Source organism: Camelus ferus, chromosome 17 (genome assembly GCF_009834535.1).
Source record: "Camelus ferus isolate YT-003-E chromosome 17, BCGSAC_Cfer_1.0, whole genome shotgun sequence".
NCBI lineage: Eukaryota > Metazoa > Chordata > Mammalia > Artiodactyla > Camelidae > Camelus > Camelus ferus.
Genome location: NC_045712.1, coordinates 26,411,158 through 26,433,356, shown reverse-complemented (window position 1 = coordinate 26,433,356; position 22,199 = coordinate 26,411,158). Strand labels below are relative to the sequence as shown.

Sequence of the window (22,199 nt, the reverse complement as noted above, 5' to 3'; positions counted from 1 at the left end):
GAGGTTTTAGCCTCCATTGTGATTGAGGAAATGGTGACTTACCTTGCAGATGACTGTGCTGACTTCTGCATACTTGACGACTTCATGTCTCCTTCTGTTGACATGATACTGATGCTCTGGTTTCAGGTAGGCACTTGTGAAGGCGACATCTACACACTGACGGTGCCTGAGTTAAAGACTGTTTCTAAAGTTAACGCATTTAAATACAGAGTTGATCTTCTCTACTGCTCTCCTGACAAAAGGTGGATCTTTGCATCTGGGACACATGAATGTATCTTGCCAAAGGTAGGTACCGCTCTAAATTTCAGGAGCAGTGGGTCAGGCATGAGGAAGGTGAGGTTAGGCAGTATTAGAAAAATGGCAGAGCTTAGTGAGGATCGGACATGACTGCTCCCTCCTCTCAAAGGCCACATCACACGTTGAATCCATTCCCAAAGCCAAGAAACAATGTCTTTGAAGCAATAATACCCAGTTGCCAAGACAAATATTTATTAATATTTGCTCAAGAAGCCTTAATGAGTCAAAGAGATGGAGGAGGGTGAAAGATGTCAAGGAATGAAGATGTTTAGTAACCTTATTTACTTCTCCTTTCCTTACTTTACTTTTATCTGCCTTGGCTGGAAAGCACAAAGAAGCCCAGAAGTAAATAAAAAAACGCATCAGCCTCTGAATGTCACTCTGAAAAAGTCTTTGGCCTTGAAGCAGACCATGTTTAGCATGTGGACTGGGCACCAGAGAACCAGGAGCTGAGAGAGAAGGCAGCAAAATCAAAACAGACCCTGACTAGTTCTCTGAGATTTTCCCCTCTATTTAGGCAACTGCATCTTGATCAGGGGTTCAAACTGGCCAGAAGAGAAGCTTCTGCTATGTGTGTCCTGACAGGCAGGATAGGAAGACAGTTTCCAGTGACAAGCAGTGATCACTCAGTGCTTTCTGAGATTCAGAGTAAACCTTTGGCTACAAGATGAGGACTTGGAAAGAGGCTTTTCTGGAATCACTCCTATACTGAGATGCTCTGACCTCCCCCCTTCATCTGACTACGTGTGCAATGCTCTCTCCATAGGTATTTTTCACAGAGTGCTTACTGAGACCATCAGAAGGCAGAACGCCTCTCTCTCTCTCTCTCCCGTTTTCATCATGCTGCAGAGCCTGCTGGGCCCCAAGGAGGACAAACAGGGTAACACTGATGTTCCAAAGAGATGCTTTAAAAAAGACAGGATTCACCACCTTGGATCTAACAACTGAGGGGACTGGGGGCAGGACATTCATCCAAGGTAGGTAGGCTATGCCGCATGAGAAGCACTGGTTTCTCCCTATTCGCATGCTTTCATTTTTAGCCGTGAGTGTGTGTGAATAGGTCTGTCTGTGTAAAGGGGGCTGGGGATTTCTTTAGCTGGAGGCTGACCCACGCTGGTTTGACTCTAATGCCTTAGCATTCTGACCTCTGCACTCCACCCAGCTCTCTTGAGCAGACATGTTTGGATTCCCATGATACTTTCGGGCCTGGATTCCAGTGCCCCTTCCCTCAGTGCCCGAGCTAGGAATACAGACCTGTGTTCCCATGTTACAGCCCCTATCACCACCGTCAGGGACACGTATTTGTCAGGCCACTGACCTACCTTTCGTTTTCCTTATTGAGCTGAAGTCCCATGGAAGCAGGAAATAGGTTTTTTCATTCAGTGTAAAGATACTGTTCTGACTGAATGATCCAAAGTACGACTACATGTGTGTGCGTGTGTTTTGTGTGGAAACAGCACGTGAGATTGCAAGTTTCCTGTTGCCAGTTCACATGGAGAGTCCTATTTGGATGGGAGTCAGTGATGGAAATACGATTGTCTTTGAGAGTGGGCCATACCTCTTCCTCGTCAGCATCAGTGGCCACCTGCTGCAGCGGTTTGAGTACCACGACAAGACCATCTGCAACTTATGGGTGGTACGTAAACTCCTTCTCCCCCCGCTCATGGCTTTAACTTGCACTCTGGGCCACTCACCCACCGGTATCCTTTGAAGGATTCTCTCCATGTCCTGACGACATCCGTGGATGACTCTCTGCACGTGTACATGTGGGAAGAGGAAGGCCGTTATCCGTACCTCAGGAGCTGCTGTCACTTGGAACACATAGGAAGTGATCAGACACCGAGCTGGTAAGCCCTGCTTTGTGAGTTTAAACTTCCCCTAAAGATTTTAAATTTCTACATAGAAAAATGAATGAAAGGATAATAGGCAGTTTTTAAAGAGTCTTTGAGGATATATAGAAATAGACTCAAGCCCAAAAAGAGAATGGCTAGTTCCTGGAGTATGTCCACAACCCTTGCAGTAGATTCCAAAAAGCATTCCGAAATGGCTCTCAATTTATATTCCTACAAGAAGTATATGGAAGATTTCTGTCTTCAGTATCCGGTCTTTGCTTGCAAGGTTTATATTTTTTTTGAGTTCATTAGTCATTGGGGTTGTTTCTGAGACTTAATTTTTCCACTTATTTTTCTTCTCAATTGCTTGCTCTCCTCTCAGTTTTTCTTGAGATTGTTACATACTGTACATAGAGGTCTTATCTTCTATGTATTTTACAAATACTTTCTTTCAGATTGTTGCTTGCCCTTAAAATGTTTCTTTTTGGCAGTGTCTAATAAAATGTATATGCATAGAGCCTTTGAACTACCAATGCCACTAAAAAGAATTTAGTGACGGTACACCTTCAGCGAGTAAAAATACATCAGTTGTTTACTGCAACAATCATTGTAATTGCCGAATATTGGAAACCACCTAACTGCCCAAACATGAGAGACTGTTTAAATTACTATGATATATCCACATAATGGACTATTGTGCAGCTGTAATTTTTCAAAATGGGAGAAATGTCTATTTAGATATGAAGTTATTTCCAGTGTTTTTGAGGCAAAAAAATTTTTTTAAATATAATTAATGTATAATTATGTTTGGCAGATTTTTTTCATATTTTTTGCTCTCTGTACCATATCTGAGAAATCTTAGCCTACTCTAAATCATAAAGACTTATTTTCTATCAATAATTTTAAATACTTCCCCTTCATATCAGATATCCCATACCAAATAGCTTTTATCCATCTGAATTTTTTTTTAGAAGGTAGGGAAATTTTATGTCTTTCCCAAATAGAATCCAGTTGTACAATGCACAGTTTGAGTTTTGATGAACATATAAAATCCTGTAATCAGACACACAATATTTCCATCACCTCTGAAGTTTTCTTATGTTCCGTTATAATCTGTCCCTCCTTCCAACTTAGCAGCAGGCAACTACTGGTCGACTTCCTGTCTCTATAAATTTGTTTATTTTTTTCCTAAAATATTATGTAAATGGAATTATATAGTATACATTTCTTTGTGTCTGGCTTCTTTCAAAGAGCATGGTGTTTTTGAGATTCACCCCCTATTGAATGTATCAGTAATTCACTCTTTTTTGTTACTGAGTAGTGTCCCACAGTACAGCTAGCTGAACCACAGTTAATCACTCCACCAGTTGAGGAATATTTATGTTGTTTCTAGTTTGGAATGATTATGGATAAAACTGCTAGAAACACTAGTGAATGGGGTTTTTTTTTGTATTTACAGAGTGTTAACTGTTGATTTATGTTTGACTTGATAAGAAACTGGAAAACTCTTGCCCAGAGAGTTGTATGTTTATACATGCCCACCAGCAACATATGGGAGCTCCAGTTACTCCATATGGTATTGTTTGGTTTTGGGTTTTGGGTTTTGTTTTGTTTTGTTTTGTTTCACATTCTAGTAAATATATAGTGATACCTTATGGTGTTTTTATACTGTATTTCCCCAATAATATTGACCAACTTTTCATTTACTTATTTGCTATCCAGAATTTTCCTTGGTGAAGCATTTGTTAAAAAATTTGCCCATTTTTAAAACAATTTTATTTTGAGTTATAGTCAGTTTACAATGCTGTGTCAATTTCCAGTGTAGAACAAATTTTCAGTTACACGGGAACATACATATATTCATTTTCACATACTTTTTCACTGTGAGCTACCACAATATCTTGTATATATTTCCCTGACCTATACAGTATAATCTTGTTTATCTATTCTATATATACCTGTCAGTATCTACAAATTTCAAACTCCGAGTCTGTCCCTTCCCACCCCCTCCCCTCTGGCAACCACAAGTTTGTATTCTATGTCTGAGTCTGTTTCTGTTTTGTATTTGTGTTCTTTTTCTTTTTCTCTTTTCTTTCTCTCTTTTTTTTAGATTCCACATGTGAGCGATCTCATATGATATTTTTCTTTCTCTTTCTGGCTTCACTTAGAATGACATTCTCCAATAACATCCATGTTGCTGCAAATGGCGTTATGTTGTCAGTTTTTATGGCTGAATAGTATTCCATTGTATAAATATACCACAGCTTCTTTATCCAGTCATCTGTTGATGGACATTTAGGCTGTTTCCATGTCTTGGTTATTGTAAATAGTGCTGCTGTGAACATTGGGGTCTACGTGTCATACTGAAGCAGGGTTCCTTCTGGATATATGCCTAGGAGCGGGATTACTGGGTCATATGGTAAGTCTATTCCTAGTCTTTTGAGGACTCTCCATACTGTTCCACAGTGGCTGCACCAAACTGCATTCCCACCAGCAGTGTAGGAGGGTTTCCTTTTTTCCACAGCCTCTCCAGCGTTTGTCATTTGTGGACTTTTGAATGATGGCCATTCTGACTGGTGTGAGGTGATACTTCATTGTAGTTTTGATTTGCATTTCTCTGATAATTAGTGATATTGAGCATTTTTTCATGTGCCTATTGATCATTTGTATTTCTTCTTTGGAGAATTGCTTGTTTAGGTCTTCTGCCCATTTTTTGGATTGGGTTGTTTGTTTTTTCTTATTAAGTTGTATGAGCTGTTTATAAATATCCTGGAGATCAAGCCTTTGTCGGTTTCATTTGCAAAAATTTTCTATTCCATAGGTTGTCGTTTTGTTTTACTTATGGCTTCCTTTGCTGTGCAGAATCTTGTAATTTTAATTAGGTCCCATTTGTTTATTCTTGGTTTCATTTCTATTGCTTGAGTAGACTGCCCTAGGAGAACATTTTTGAGATGTATGTCAGATAATGTTTTGCCTATATTTTCTTCTAGGAGGTTTATTGTATCTTGTCTTATGTTTAAGTCTTTGATTCATTTTGAGTTTATTTTTGTGTATGGTGTAAGGGAGTGTTCTAGCTTCGTTGCTTTACATGCTGCTGTCCAGTTTTCCCAACACCATTTGCTGAAGAGACTGTCTTTATTCTATTGTATGTTCTTGCCTCCTTTGTCGAAGATTGGTTGACCAAAAGTTTGTGGGTTCATTTCTGGGCTGCCTATTCTGTTCCATTGGTCCATACGTCTATTTTTGTACCAATACCATGCTGTCTTGATTACTGTAGCTCTGTAGTATTGTCTGAAGTCTGGGAGGGTTATTCCTCCAGCCTCTTTCTTTTTTCTTCAGTAATGCTTTGGCAATTCTGGGTCTTTTGTGATTCCAAATAAATTTTATTATGATTTGTTCTAGTTCTGTGAAATATGTCCTGAGTAGTTTGATAGGGATTGCACTAAATATGTAGATTGCCTTGGGCAGTATGACCATTTTAACAATATTGATTCTTCCAGTCCAAGAGCATGGGGTAGCTTTCCATTTTTTAAAGTCTTCTTTAATTTCCTTACTCAATGTTTTATAGTTCTCTGTGTATAAGTCTTTCACCTCCTTGGTTAGATTTATTCCTAGGTATTTTATTACTTTGGGTGCTATTTTAAAGGGGCTTGATTCTTTACTTTCTTTTCCTGTTGATTCATTAGTGTAAAGAAACGCAAATGATTTTTGTACGTTAATCTTGTAACCTGGTACCTTACTGAATTCTTCGATTAGTTCTAGTAGTTTTTGTGTGGACCTTTTAGGGTTTTCTATGTATACTATCATGTCATCTGCATATAGTGACACTTTTACCTCTTCTTTTCCAATTTGGATCCCTTTTATTTCTCTCTCTTGCCTGATTGTTGTGGCTAGGACTTCCAAGACTATGTTGAATAGGAGTGGTGAGAGTGGGTAGCCTTGCCTTGTCCCAGATTTTAGTGGGAAGGTTTTGAGTTTTTCACCATTGAGTTCTATGCTGACTGTAGGTTTGTCATATATAGCTTTTATTACATTGAGATATGTTCCCTCTATACTCACTTTGGTGAGAGTTTTTATCATAAATAGGTGTTGAATTTTATCAGATGCTTTTTCTGCACCTATTGAGATGATCATGTGGTTTTTGTCCTTTCTTTTGTTGATATGATGCATTACATTGATTGATTTGTGTATGTTGAACCGTTCTTGTGTCCCTGGGATGAACACTGCTTGATCGTGGTGTATAATCCTTTTTATGTGCTTTTGGATTCTGTTTGCTAATATTTTGGTAAGGATTTTTGCATCTATGTTCATCAGTGATATTGTTCTGTAATTCTCTTTTTTGGTAGTGTCTTTGCCTGGTTTTGGTATCAGGGTAATGGTGGCTTCATAGAATGAGTTTAGGAGTATTTCCTCCTTTTCAATCTTCTGGAAGAGTTTGAGAAGGACCAGTATGAGTTCTTTGTATGTTTAGTAGAATTCCCCAGTGAAGCCATCCGGTCCTGGACTTTTATTTGTAGGGAGGTTTTTTATTGCTAATTCGATTTCATTTCTAGTGATCAGTTTGTTCAAGTGGTCATTTTCTTCTTGATTCAGTCTTGGTGGACTGTATGTTTCCAGAAACTTGTCCATCTCCTCTAGATTGTTTCCATATAGTTGTTCATAATATTCTCTTATGATATTCTGTATTTCTATGTTACTGGTTTTAATTTCTCCATTTTCCTTTCTTTTGCTTATTTGTGTTCTCTCTTTTCTTTGTGAGCTTGGCCAGAGGTTTGTCAATTTTATTTACTCTTTCAAAAAACCAGATTGATTTTTTTCTATGGTTTTTTAAATCTCTATTTTATTTATTTCCTCCCTGATCTTTATTATTTCCTTTCTTCTCCTGACTTTTTTTTTTTTTTTTTTTTTTTTTGCTCTTCTAATTCTTTTAGCTGGTAGGTTAGATTGTTTATTTGAGATTTTTCTTTTTTGAGGAAGGCCTGTATAGCTATAAACCTCCCTCTTAGCACTGCCTTTGCTGTGTCCCATAAATTTTGTATGGTTGTATCTTCATTATCATTTGTCTCAAAGTAGTTTTTAATTTCAACTTTGATTTTATCATCGACCCATTGGTTTTTTTCAGTAGCATGTTGTTTAATCTCCATGCTGTCACTTTTTTTCTCCTTCGTTTTTCTGTAGTTTATTTCTAGTTTTATGGCATTGTGGTCAGGAAAGATGCTTGAGATAATTACTATCTTCTTAATTTTGCCCATTTTTAAACCGAGATGTTTATTTTCTTCTACTGAATTTTGATAGCTCTTTATGTAGTTGATCTTTGGTCAAATAAAGATTTGTAAATATTATCTTCCACTCTGGTTTGTCTTTCTACTCTGTCAGCAGTGTCTTTTAAAGAATAAATGTTCTTAATTTTTAAAAAAATGCATATATGCTTTTGAAATATAGTCAGTTTACAATGTTGTCAGTTTCTGCAGTATAGCACAATGCTTGAGTCATACATGAACAAACATATATTCGTTTTCATATTATTTTTCACCATAAGTTACAAGATATTGAATATAGTTCCATGTGCTATGCAGTGTAAACTTGTTATCTATTTTATATATAGAAGTTAGTATCCACAGATCTTGAACACCAAATTTATTCCTTCCTACTCCCTTCCACCCCTGGTAACCATAAGTTTGTTTTCTATGTCTGTGAGTCCTTTTCTGTTTTGTAGATGAGTTCATATTGCCCTTTTTTTCTTTGTCTTTTTCTTTTTAAGATTTCACATATGAGTGATACCATATTGTATTTTTCTTTCTCTTTAGAATGACTTAGAATGATGATCTCTTGGTCAATCCATGTTGCTGCAAATGGCATTATTTTATTCTTTTTTTCTGTGTGAGTAGTATCCCATTGTATAAATTTACCAGAGCTGCTTTATCCAACCATCTGTCGATAGACCTTCAGGTTACTTCCATGTCTTGGCTATTGTATATAGTGCTGCCATGAATATTGGGGTGCATGTATCTTTTTGAATTAGAGTTCACTCTGGATATATGCCCAGGAATGGGAATGCTGGATCATATGTCAGTCTATTTTTAGCTTTTTGAGGTATCTCCATGCTGTTTTCCATAATGGCTACACCAAACTACGTTCCCACCAATAGTGTAGGGGGAGCTTCCGTTTCCTGCACAGCCAGTCCAGCATGTATTATTTGTGGATTTTGAATGATGGCCATTCTGACTGGTGTGAGGGGGTACCTCATTGTAGTTTTGATTTGCATGTCTCTGATAATTAGCGATATCGAGCATGTTTTCATGTGCCTGTTGGCCATTTGTATGTCTTCATTAGAGAACTGCTTGTTTAGGTCTTCTACCCATTTTTGGATTGGGTTGTTTGTTTTTTTCTTATTAAGTTGTATGAGCTGTTTATATATTCAGAGAGAGTAAGCCCTTGTCTGTCTCACCGTTTGCAAATATTTTCTCCCATTCTGCAGGTTGTCTTTTTGGTTTGCTTATGGTTTCTTTTGCTTATCAGTTTAATTAGGTCCCATTTGTTTAAGTTTGCTTTTCTTTCTACTACCTGGGTAGACTGCCCTAGGAGAACAGTGCTAAGATTTATGCCAGCTGTTGTTTTTGCCTTTGTTTTCTTCTAAGAGGTTTATAGTGTCCTGTCTTATGTTTAAGTCTTTAAGCCATTTTGAGTTTATTTTTGTGTATGGTGTGAGGGAGTATTGGACTTTTATCAGTTTCCATGCAGCCATCCAGTTTTCCCAACCCCATTTGCTGAAGGGACTGTCTTTACTCCATTGTATATTTTTGCCTCCTTTGTCAGAGATTAATTGACCAACAATCTGTGGGTTTATTTCTGTGCTCTCTATTCTGTTCCATAGATCCATATGTCTGTTTTTGTATTAATACCCTGCTGTTCTGATTATTCTAGCTCTGTAGTATTGCCTGAAGTCTGGGAGGGTTATTCCTCCAGCTTCATTGTTTTTCTTCAGTAATGCTTTGGCAATTCGGGGTCTTTTGTGATTCCATATAAATTTTAAGATCATTTGTTCTAGTTCTGTGACAGATGTCCCGGGTAATTTGTTTTTATTTAGATTTATTCATGTATTTATTTTACATTATGATAGTTTTAAAATTGAAGTATAGGTGATGGTCAGTATTATGGGTTACAGGTATACAGTTTAGTAATTCACAATTTTGAAAGGTTATACTCCATTTCCAGTTATTATAAATGATTGGCTAGATTCCCCATATTGCACAGTACCTCCTTGCAGCTTTGTTTACATCTAATAGTTTGTACCTCTTATCCTCCACCTCCATCTTGCCCCTCCCCCTTCCCTCTCCCCACTGGTAAACACTGATTCCTTCTCTACAACTGTGAGTCTGTTTCTTTTCTGTTATATGCACCAGTTTCTTGTATGTTTTTTAGACTTCACGTGTAAGTGATATCTTACAGTGTTGGTCTTTGTATGACTCATTTCACTTAGCATAATGCCCTCCAAGTCCATCCATGCTGTACATCCAAAACTGATAATAACATTTTAAATCAATGGTACTTTAATTAATTTGTTTATTTATCTTTAATGGAGGTACTGGGGATTGAACCCAGGACCTCATGCTTGCTAAGCTTGTACTCTACCACTGAGCTATATCCTCCCCACAGTGGTAGTTTAATTAAAAAGGAACCAACCAACTAACCAACCAACCCATTTAAAATATGGGGAGAAGAATTGAACAGATATTTTTCCAAAAGAGGAAATGCAGATGGCTCACAGGAACATGAAAAGTTGCTCAACATCACCAGTATCAGGGATATGCCTGATCGAAGTCACAATGAGCTATCATCTCACACCTGTGAGAATGGCCATCATCAGAAAGAACCCAAATAACAGATATTGGCAAGGATGTGGAGAAAAAGGAACCCTTGCACACTGTTGGTGGGAATGTGAATTGGTGTGTCCTAGGTAATTTGATAGGACTCACATTTAATCTGTAGATTCATTTGTGTAGTTTGGCCGTTTTAACAATGTTAATTCTTGGACCTGCAGATATGTCATTCTAAATGAAGTAAGCCGGAAAGAGAAAGAAAAATACCATATGATATCACTTATATGTGAAATCTGAAAAAAAAGAAAAAAGACAGATGAACATTTTTACAAAACAGAAACAGACTCACAGACATAGAAAGCAAATTTATGGTTACCAGAGGGGGAAGGGCATGGGAAAGGATTAAATTGGGAGTTTCAGATTTGCAGATACTAATATATATAAAATAGATAAACAACAAGTTTATACTGTATAAAATAGGGAACCATATTCAATATGTTGTAGTAACTTATGGTGAAAAAAACGTGAAAATGAATATAGGTATATTCCTATATGACTGAAGTATTGTGCTGTACACCAGAAATGGGCACAACCTTGTAAATTAATTATACTTCAATAAAAATATATATTTAAAAAAATTTTAAAGACCTATGAAAGATTGCTTTGGCAATTTGGGGTCTTTTATGGTTCCATATTTAAAAAAAAAACATTAATTCTTCCAATGCAAGAACATGGGATATCTTTCCATTTCTTTAAGTCAGCTTTAATTTTCTGAGTCAGTGTTTTGTTGTTCTCCACGTATAAGTCTTTCAGTTCCTTGGTCAGGTTTATTCCTAAGTATTTTAGTTTTTTGGATGTAATTTTTAAAGGGATTGTTTCTTTTTCATTTTTTCTCTTTAGTGTGTGTGTGTGTGTGTATATGTACAGTTTAAATGTGTCAGTTTCTGGTGTACAGCATAATGCTTGAGTCATACATGAACATACATATATTTATTTTTATGTTCTTTTTCACCATGAGTTACTGTAAGATATTGAATATAGTTTCCTATGCTATACAGTATAAACTTTTTGTTCATCTATTTTCTGTGCATTAGTTAGCATCTGCAAATCTCGAACTCCCCATCTATCACTTCCCACCCCCTTTTTCTCCTGATAACCGTAAGTTTGCTTTCTGTGTCTGTGAGTCTGTCTTTGTTTTGTATACAATTTCATGTCTTTTTTTTTTTTTTTAAGATTCCACATATAAGTGATATGATATGGTGTATTTCTTTCTCTTTCTGGCTTACTTCACTTTGAATGACAATCCCCAGCTTCATCCATGTTGCTGCAAATGGCATTGTTCCTTTTTCATCTTTTTTTCTTTCCTTCTCTTACCTGATTTTGTGTTCTTTCTTTCTCTTACTGGGTTTTGTGAGGAATCCTCCTGTATTTTGAAGTGAGACACTTCAGTAGGTGTTCAGTAGGTGTTCCATGCAATTCAGTGGGCCTGTAGATGTAATTCTTGGTGTATTTTGGGGAGACAGTGATCTGAGTCTCTCTACTCCACCATCTTGGCACCTCCCCCTATTTCTTTATTTTTAGAAGAGGTACTTGGGATTGAACCCAGGACCTTATTATGCATACTAAGTATGCGTTCTACCACTTGAGCTATACCCTCCTCCCGAACAGCTTTTTAAATGTGTAGGTCTATCAAATTTGAGGAGATTTCAGCTATTACTGGTCTCTGCAGTACTTGGAAAAGGAAGAAGTACCACCTCCATTCGCCTTAGTGCAGGGGTGGAAATGGTCAACAGGGTTCCACCTCTCAGTTTTTGCAGGGGAGGGGTAATGGTGCCGCCTTTGGGCTAGTGCAAGGCAGAGATGGCCAATAGGACTCTACTCCCATGGTTTCTGGGCTGGTAAGAGAGGGGTAAGGGTACCACCTCATTAATACAGGATGAGAATGGTTGACAGGACCAGGCCCACCATTTCCACATCACCCCATGTGGAGGGAGGCATGACTTCTTTGATAGTATCCTTTATGAATTGTGGACCAATTGATTTAGGGGAGAATATTTACATCATTGCCAAATTTAAATTTAGTATCATCAGCAATGGATATAACTACTTTCTATTTTGTCGACTGATGATCTTGTTTTTTCTGTTGGCAGCTATGTTCCCAAGGCAATATGTGATAATAAGAGCATAGTATGCGTGGTGTCAAGAATTCGTGAATCCAGCATTCTGGTGATGTATTCTTTGAATATGTAATATTGAAACTAATGGAATTAACCTTCCATCATCTTCCTCAATGTAGTAAAGAGTTTTGTTGGCAAACCCAGAATGATTATTTTTGCAATATGAGGATAGAGGCAATGATTCCTATCTGTAGTGAATCAGACGCTGTGACAGATACTGTAGATCGGGCACTGCACAGAGAGAATGTGGGTACTATATCCTGTGTCCCTGCCATCGGGAAGAGTATAAAATACTAAGGTAGTAAAATGTGAATGGTCACACAAATTTATAATGCCACACAATTCACCGGAAGTATATTATGGGGGAAATAGTGAATTTCGATTGAGGCTGGTTTCAAGGTGAAAGCATCTGTATCAGTCTGTCAGTGTTCTTACCTATAAGCAACCAAAAATAAATCCTGTAAAATTTAAGTTAAAAAAATGTATTAGTAAAACTTGGAGGTTAATACTTAAAGGTAGCTGGAAGAGACTCAGAATACAGATGTCAATGAAAACCGCTCAAGAGGACTAGGATAGAAAATATGTCAAAGTCTGAATCACATGAATGTTTGGATTTGCATATCACCACAGCCACTGTAATGGACATGATAAAGAATCCTTGTATCTCTAGCTCCGGGGTCAGAGTTCTCCGGGAGAGCACTAAAAATTCAAACGTAAGACACACGGATCAACTCTTCTGGCTTTGTGGTGAGGGGAGGATTGGAAGAAAAAATCCAATCCAAAAAATTGAGGGGGTAGATAGTACTGTAATGGAAATGTAATCTCAGATTCTCCAAAGAGTGGTGTGGATATCTAGGTTGCTAAAGTATCTGGTCTAAACATTTAAGTCTTTAATCCATTTTGAGTTTCATTTTTGTACGTGGTGTTAGAGAATGTTCTGATTTCAGGCTGTCACACGTAGCTGTCCAGTTTTCCCAGCACTGATTAATCACCCTGCCCCTTTCCCTGGGAGGGGAGCTCGGGCTCTGGGCGCCCTCTCGTGGGCCCCTCTGTGTCCTGGGCTCCATGACTGGACCAAGTTCCCGGGCCCTTGGCAGGGCCCAGCCAGGCCCAGGTCCTCCTCGGCTCCTCGCCCCTCCGCCTCTCCAGGTACTTCACCCGGGCCTCTGGTCTCCCATCTGCTCCCCTGCGCACCTCCAGCGGCCTTGTCCGTGGTTCCTGCTCATTCTGTCCACTTTCGCTTCCTGTAGCTGAGGCCAGTCCTAAATATTTAGGAGTTTTTTATGTCTCTGTGTTTTGATGCTTTTCTCATTATGAACATTTCCTTCTTATTTCTAGTAATACTTATTGCTATGTGAATACTTTTCAATGTCCACCGTGTTAATTCTCAGGTGGGAATTTCCATTAAGGAGTCATCGAGGTGCAGGGAGAAGCTGGGCTTCTGCTTGAACGGGGGTGTGTGTGTCCTTCGATCAGGAAGTGACATTTTCTGCAGTTTCTTCTCTGCCTTAGAAGTCATTGTAACCCAGGTAAACATACCAGTTTCCAAATGAACATACTGTACTACTTTTAAAATTACAGTTTCTAAATATTTCGTTTTGTCCTCCACTTTAAGTTTATGCCAGTTAATCTGAGGAACATATTTTACAGCCACCACAGAGGAAAGGATTATTAATCCTCCTGAAAGTAACATTTTGGTAAGAAAGAGTATGACAGAGATTTATTTGAATTAGTTGTTTCTCGCCATTGTTTCTTTTAATTAAAAATATAGTATCACTAAAGACACATTTTAAGTGGACAGAATTATGGATTGCTCACTGAAATACGATTTTTAAAAATATCTTGGGTTTTTATTTTTAGTGAAGTCTAGTTGATTGCCAACGTGTTACTTATTTTTTAAACTTTTTTTAGAGTTAGTCATTTTTCAATGTTGTGTCAAATTCCAGTGTAGAGCACAATTTTTCAGTTATACATGAACATATATATATTCCTTGTCACTTTTTTTTTCGCTGTGAATTACCCCAAGATCTTGTATATATTTCCCTGTGCTATACAGTATAATCTTGTTTACCTATTCTACATATGCCTGTCAGTATCTACAAATTTTGAAATCCCATTCTGTCCCTTTCCACCCTCCACAACCTCAAGTTTATATTCTATGATATCTGAGTCTGTTTCTGTTTTGTATTTTTTATTTTTATTTATTTTTTAGATTCCACATGTGAGTGATCTCATGGTATTTTTCTTTCTCTTTCTGGCTTACTTCACTTAGAATGACATTCTCCAGGGACATCTTTGTTGCTGCAAATGGCATTATGTTGTCGGTTGTTTGTTATGGCTCTATAGTGTGTTCCATTATATAAATATACCACAGCTTCTTTATCCAGTCACCTGTTGATGGACATTTAGGTTGTTTCCATGTCTTGGCTATTGTAAATAGTGCTGCACATTGGGGTGCAGGTGTCATACTGAAGCAGGGCTCCTTCTGGATATAAACCCAGGAGTGGGATTCCTGGATCATATGGTAAGTCTACTTCTAGTCTTTTGAGGAATCTCCATACTGTTTTCCACAGTGAAATTTCCATATTTCCACAAATATTTTTTCCCATTCTGTAGGTTGTCTTTTTGTTTTGTTGTTGGTATCCTTAGCTGTGCAAAAGCTTTTCAGTTTCATTAGGTCCCCATTTGTTTATTTTTGCTTTTATTTCCATTACTGCAGGAGCTGGTTCCAAAAATATATTGCTGGGGGGGACGGTATAGCTCAAGGGGTAGAGAGCATGCTTAGCGGGCATTGAGGTCCTGGGTTCAATCCCCAGTACCTCCATTAAAAGTAAATAAATAAGTAACTAGGCAAATAATGAATGAATGAATGAATGATCTTCATGACCTCCCCTGCCCTCCAAAAACAGAGAAACCAAATATATATATATATAAATTATATATATTATGTATATTATATATATATAAAATATTGCTGTGATTTATATCCCAGAGTGCTCTATGTTTTCCTTTCAATACTTTTTCGAGTATCTGGTCTATATACATTTGTCTTTAATCCATTCTGAGTTTCTTTTTTGTATGTGGTGTTAAAGAATGTTCTGATTTCATGCTCTTACACCTTAGGGTTGCTTGTTTTTTTGACACTATCAAACAATGGGCAGACGACCTAGACAGGCATCTCTCCAAAGATGGCCAATAAGCAAGTGAAAAGATGCTTCACATCACTAATTGTTAGACAAATGCAAATCAAAACTCCAGTGAGGTATCACCTCACACCAGCCAGAATGGCCATTATTCGAAAGTCTACAAATGACACATGCTGGAGAGGGTGTGCAGAAAAGGGAACCCTCCCTCCTACACTGCAGGTGGGAATGTAGTGTGGTGCAGCCGTAATGGAAAACAGTATGGAGATTCCTCAAAAAACAAAAAATAGACCTACCATATCATCCAGCAATCCCACTCCTGGGCACATATCCAGAGGGAACCAACCTTAATTCAAAAAGACACCAGCACCCCAACGTGCACAGCAGCACTACTTACAATAGCCAAGACATGGAAACGACCTAATGTCCATCAACAGATGACTGGATAAAGAAGCTGTGGTATATACGTATAACTCGGCCATAAAAAAGAAAGAAATAATGCCATGTTGACAACAAAGATTGACCTGGAGATGGTGAGTGTAAGTGAAGTAAGCTAGAAAGAGAAATAACAATGCTATGTGATGTCACCTATATATGAAATTAAATCAAAAACACAAACTTTTCTACAAAACAGAAACATACGTAGAGAACAAACATATGGTTACCATGGGGGAAAAGGTCTGGGAAGGGATAAACTGGGAATTCAAAAATTGCACCTCATACATTTATGGAAATTTTAGCTATCTTGATTGTTAGATGTTTACACCAATGAAACCACTATCAAAATTTATCAAATTGTGTGTTTCAAATATGTGCAGTCTACTGTACAGGAACCATACCACAATAAATGTATTTATAAAGTGGGCAAGGACTTGAAGAGACATTTCTCCAAAAGATGATGTACAATTGGAAAATAAGGATATACAACTGGCCAATAAGCACGCAAAAAAACACTCAACATCAATGAACATTTGGGAAATACAAATTAAAAATATGAGATACCATCTCACACTCATTAGGATTGCTACTGTCAAAAAAACAGAAAATGACGAGTGTTAAGTGTGGAGAGTAAAGAATTGCTGTGTACTGTTAGTGGGAATATAAAATGGTACATCTGCTATGGACAACAGTATGGCAGCTCCTGAAAAAATTAAAAATAAAATTACCATATGAGCCAGTAATTCCACTTCCGGGTACATACCCCCAAAATGTGAAAACAGTCTTGAAGAGAGATTTGCACATCTATGTTCATAGCAGTGTTATTCACAATAGCTAAAACATGGGAGCAGCCCAGGTGTACATCAGCAAATGAACGGGTAAGCAAAATGTGTCTATACATACAATGGAATATTATTTACCCTTAAAGAGGAGGGAAATTCTGACGTATGCCACAACATGGATGAACTCTGAAGACCTTATGCTGAGTGAAATCAGCTAGTCACAAAGACAAATACTGTCTGATTTCTCTTATTTGCGGTACTTAGAGCAGTCAAAATCAGAGACAGAAAATAGAATGGTGGTTTCTAGGGGCTGCAGGGAAAGGAAAATGGGGAATCATTTTAATGGGTAGAGTTCAGTTTTACTAGATGAAGAGTTGCAGAGATGGATGGTGTTGATGGTTGTACAATGTTATGAGTGCATTTAATGCCACTGAACTGTACACTTAAAAATGGTTAAGATGGTAATTCTATGTGTATTTTGCCACAATAAAAAGGTTTTGGAAAAAAAAAATAGAAACCAAAAAAAAAAAAGAATGGCAGGGTTGTGCAGTAGGAGGTGAATTTCCATATGAGAGTCTTGGGTTCTAGTCCTACCTGCTGTGTGATCTCAGGCACATCCCTCCTTCCATGGATTCAACTTCCTCCCAGGAAGACACTGTCACCGCCCTCCCCAGCCCCACCCAACCAGGGCAAGGCCAGGGCAAGACGTTTCACTTGTGGGGGTAGAAGTGGGGGGTTGGCAAGAGAGCACAGCCAGGGCCTTGCCCTCACTTGGAGCCTGATTCTCACTCTGCAGTGGGGAGAACCCAGCAACCCTTGACTGTGAGGGAAGGAGGCAAGACACCTTTCTCAGGATGCGGTGGCCCAGGGACCCACAGGTGGCAGGGCACAACTGCCATCCCCTTGGTTTCACACCCTGAGTCAGAGTGAAGAGGCTCTTGTGACAGAGGGCCTCCCGGTGCAGGGCACCGTGGGCACGAAGGCCCAGAGGGGGCCCGGGACTGCTGGCTCCCAGTCTGTACTCCCTCCATGGCTAGAGCGGCCAGGGCAAGCTGTGGGCTCTCTCTCCTTCCTGTCCTCCAGAGAGGACTTGGGTGGCCGCCCAGCTCACCCTGCACTGGGTCAGGCCTGGTCCAGGGGACAGGCTCTCGTAGTCCTGACATGGAAGGGGCCTACCTTCTCTGATGATGAGTGTTCACAAGACGCTCCCTCTGGAAATGTGTTAAGGACTCGTATCTTATAGAAGAGCAACTGGAGGCTCAGGAGACTGTCCCAAGGTGGCCAGGGTCAGCCCAGTGCTCAAGCTCCAGGTCCATGGGCTTTCCACTGGGGCATCTTTTCCTTGAGGTAAGAGCTGCCGGCCCCCAGTGTTCCATACACACACACGGCAAACACATACAGACGCATACACATAAAGGTAAATACACAAACACAAATACAGTGAGCTGTGCTGCCTTGGCTCCAGGTCAGCAAGCTGGGCTGGGAGCAGGGGCGAGGGGTCCTCTCTGGCTGGGAGTTGGGAGTGCCAGCACACACCAGTGGGGGTGACGCTGGCCTCCCCCATCTCTGGGGGTGGGGCTGTGCCCTGCCCGTGCTGAATGCACCTGCCCTGAGATGAAGCTGTAGACACAGAACACTTCCTCCACAGCCTGCAGCTGGGCATTCTTCCTGGGGCCCTATTTGCACCCCCAACATTCCAGCCAGCTGGGAAAGTCAAGAGGCCCCATTGTGCCCTAAGGAGTGGTGGTTTCTGAGGTCCACGTAGACTGTGACGCACCTCCCAAGGATCCCCAGGCCAGAGGTGTGGTGGGAAATACCTGGGAACTGAGTCCTGCTCTGGCGGCAGCCCCACGGTCCTGAATGACAAAGCACCTGCTCCGTGACGCCAAAGTAGTGAGTGGCTGTGCTGGATGCATTGTTTGGCCCCCAGGTCCCTCCCACCTGCTTTTTACCTGCTCTGCTCTGGGAGCTGCTCTCTCCAGTCTGCCCCCGCCAGGGTCCCCTGTCCCCTAGCTTTCAGGTGGCTTAGCCAACAGGAGGAGCTGACAGGAGACTGGGAGGTGGGAGGAGAAAGAGGCCAGCAAAATTATTTCACCAGCATCCGCCCAACCTGATGGGGGCTTCCTTCCTGCTCCTAAGGCCTCAGCTCCTGGGGCGCAGCCCCTCCCTCAGCCACAGCTCCCACTAGTGCCAACAACTGCTGCCCCTGCCCCCTCAGGCCCAGGGCTGCTAACAGCTGTAGTTCACCACTCTTGTTGGCTTCCCTGATGCCCATAGCTCTGGAAGCAGGCCTTTCATTAAACGCTCTTCCGTTACCTCTTTTCTGACATATGCCCTCAGTTTCCAGCCAGGAACTGGACTGATTGAGCATCTGACAAACATTTCCTCATTAAATCCTGCCAGTTGCCAGCTTGGGGTCTAATCCTACGACAGAGAGCGGCTCTTGCTACATTGCCAGAACATCTGTCTTTGCCCAGAGGCCTGGGTGGTCAGGGAAGAACCAGAAACTAGAATCCAGGTCTCCTGCCTCCCAGAGCCAGCCTCTGAGCCTGAGATCTGGGGGAAGACAGACAAGCCTGGGAGTGAAGATTTCCGAGTCAGAGAGGCAGGGACCCTCTCTTCCGGGTGGCACTCAATCCCTTTGCTTGGAGGGGGCCCTGTCAGGGCATCAGGCCCCAGTCTCCTGCAGCACCAGCGAGCACACAGCTCCTGGGTGCCTGCAACAGACTGTGGGGTCACCTCTGCAATGTTAGAGGTGACAAAGGCTTCTGTAGTCACTAGTTTCTGGGTCATTTTACTCCGACCTTTGCCCATGCAGTACTGTTGTCATCAGTCCCTCATACCTAAGCTTCTGTTTAACCCAAGCTACAGTGGTTTGTTTCCCTGACTAGTCACTCACTGTTACACTCCCTCAACTATCTCCTTACACATCTCTCACATCTAAAACCAGAATTCAGTTAAAGGCAAGGTGAGATTACCCATGAAGCCCTAGCACTACTGATTTCCAAAACATTTTTCATTTTCTCAAGGGCTCCAGACACAGCAACACCCTTAGCTCCTTCTGGTAAGTTCCATGCTGTGGCCAGAAGATGGCAGTGCACCGCCAGCCCAACTCACCTGCAGGCAGGTGGCCGACGGTGAGCTTCACTCTCCTAGACGTGCAGGCGGTGCTCTTTAGGGCCGCTCGGACAGCCCACAGGTCACTCTTGTTTCAAGTACACATAGCAGCCAGATGATCCAAAAACTTATAATTAAAACCCCAAAATTGCAATCACAGAGTAAATTCCTTTCAAAGACCATGATGATATCCTTGTCTTAGATTTCTGGTAAACATTTGGAATTGGATAAACCACCATTCTTAATTAGGACAGAACATTTTAAAAACATCACCAGTCACCTAAACCAGATAGCTTGGGGTCTGATTTTGTTCTTGAATGTGTTAGCCTAAGGAAAGCCTAGTAGTCATTGGTGCCCAACAGAGAGGTCTGGGGCAACCAGGCCAACCATGTGGCCTGCAGCACAACAAGGGACCATCTGTGGGCACTGGCCAGTAGGATCCAGAGTACTTTTGCCTGTTCCCAGGGTTTCAAGTGGCTTTGAAGATGATGCCAACGTTTATCAGCACAAATTCAGCTGTTTCATCAATTAGCACATGATTCTTTCAATACCAAAAAATTAATAAAAATAAAGGACTCCTCAAAACAATCTCAAGAAAGAAGAACAGAGCTGGTGCAATCACACCCCCTGGCTTCAGACTATACTACAAAGCTATAGTAATCAAAACAGTTTTGGTACCAGCACAAAAACAGACACATAAATCAATGGAACAGGATAGAAAGCCCGGAAATAAAGCCACACACTTATGGTCAATTAATCTTCAACAAAGGAGGCAAGAATATACAATGGAGAAAAGACAGTCTCTTCAGTAAGTGATGCTAGGCAAACTGGACAGCCACAGGTAAAAGTATGAAATTAGAACACTCTCTAACATCATATACAAAAATAAACTCAAATGGATTAAAGACCTAAATGTAAGACTGGCTACTATAAAACTCCTAGAGAAAAACACAGGCAGAACACTGTTTGACATAAATTGCAGTGATTTTTTTTGGATCCGTCTCCCAGAGTAATGGAAATACAAGCAAAAATAAATGAACAGGACCTAATTAAATTTAAAAGCTTTTGCATAGCATAGCTTTTGCTTAGTAAAGGAAACTAAACAAAAAGAAAAGACAATCTATGGAATAGGAGAAAATATTTGCAAACGGTGTGACTGACAAGGCCTTAATTTCCAAAATATACAAACAGCTCATACAGCTCAATATCAAAAGACAGAGAACCCAATCAAAAAATGGGCAGAACACCTTGGGCAGACAATTCTCCCAAGAAGACATATAGATGGCCAACAAACACATGAAAAGATGCTCAATATTGCTATATTAGAGAAATACAAATCAAAACTACAATGAGGTATCACCCACATGGGTCAGAATGGCCATCATCAAGTCTACAAAAAAATAAATGCTAGAGAGGGCGTGGAGAAAAGGGAACCCTCCTATACTGTAAACTGGTGCAGCTACTATGGAGACTCCTAAAAACTAAAAACAAGAGTTACCAAATGATCCAGCAATCCCACTCCTAGACATATACCCAGATAAGACAAAAAACTAATTCGAAGATACATGCATCACAATGTTCATAGCAGCACTCTTTACCACAGCCAAAACATGGAAGCAACCTAAGCGTCCACCGACGACAGATGAATGGATAAAAAAAGATGCGATACACACAGAGGCACACACGTGATGGAGTATTACTCAACCGTAAAAAAGAATGACATAATGCCATTTGCAGCAACATAGATAGTCCTAGAGATTATCGTACCAAGTGAATTAAGTCAGAGAAAGACAAATATGGTATCACTTATATGTGGAATCTTAAAAGATGACACAAATGAACTTTTTACAAAACAGAAAAAGAGAGACATAGGAAATAAACTAATGATTAACAAAAGGAAAAGGGCAGGGGGGAGGGATAAATTAGGAATTTGGGATTGACAGCTACACACTACTATGTGTAAAATAAACAAGGGCCATCTGTACAGCACAGAGAGCTATATTCAGTATCTTATAATAACCTATGATGGAAAAAATCTGAAAAAGGATTTACATATATATGTAAAACAAATGAATCAATTTGCTGTCACGTGAAACATTGTAAATCAACTATACTTCAATTTAAAAAAAACAAAAACCAGGATTCCTGAGCCTTCTAACTGGACAATTACTCCAATATTTAAGTTGGTGAAAGTTCTTTTAATAAAGCCAGTCAGTCCCTAAACTCCTTTAAGGTGCCCCCAGTGATGAGAAATGAAGGTCCTTCGCATGCTAACATGTTTGTGGGAAACGTAGTAGTGAGGACACTTTTGCAATCTTCATCAGAAAAAAATTAGAAAGAGATCAGTTAACCTGAATACCAAGTGTCCTACCCTGAAACTGTGGCCAGGACCCAAGTGGAATCCTAAAACTGTCAGTGCTGGAAACAACTCTCTGCCACGGTGTTTGGGCAGGGACTCAGAAGTTCCTCTTATCACATAGGTTTGTATTCTTTCTATCTTTTATTACACGAGGGCTGAGATGTGAAAGTCAGTGACTCAGAACATGTTCATTACTCACACCTCCCAGGCATGCAGGTACCTGGTTTTCCTCCC

At 40.0% G+C, this 22,199-nt stretch overlaps 1 protein-coding gene across 14 annotated transcripts in view; it reads left to right on the top strand.

Annotated features, from left to right (window-relative positions):
• FBXW12 (F-box and WD repeat domain containing 12) overlaps positions 1–13,590 on the top strand; it is a 71,751-nt gene extending 58,161 nt beyond the window's left edge. For 10 of the 14 annotated variants that reach the window (XM_032458584.1, XM_032458589.1, XM_032458588.1 and 7 more), the window contains 5 exons: positions 127–285; positions 1,064–1,274; positions 1,755–1,933; positions 2,011–2,144; positions 12,100–13,589. In XM_032458584.1, coding sequence (XP_032314475.1) covers positions 127–285; positions 1,064–1,274; positions 1,755–1,933; positions 2,011–2,144; positions 12,100–12,199 — 783 coding nt within the window. In that variant the 3' untranslated portion in view covers positions 12,200–13,589. Of the gene's footprint in view, positions 1–126; positions 286–1,063; positions 1,275–1,754; positions 1,934–2,010; positions 2,145–3,588; positions 3,706–12,099 lie in introns of all 14 variants that reach the window. The other 4 variants (XM_032458593.1, XM_032458592.1, XR_004312180.1 and 1 more) reach the window with 3 other exon arrangements.
• Positions 13,591–22,199: the final 8,609 nt, after the last annotated feature.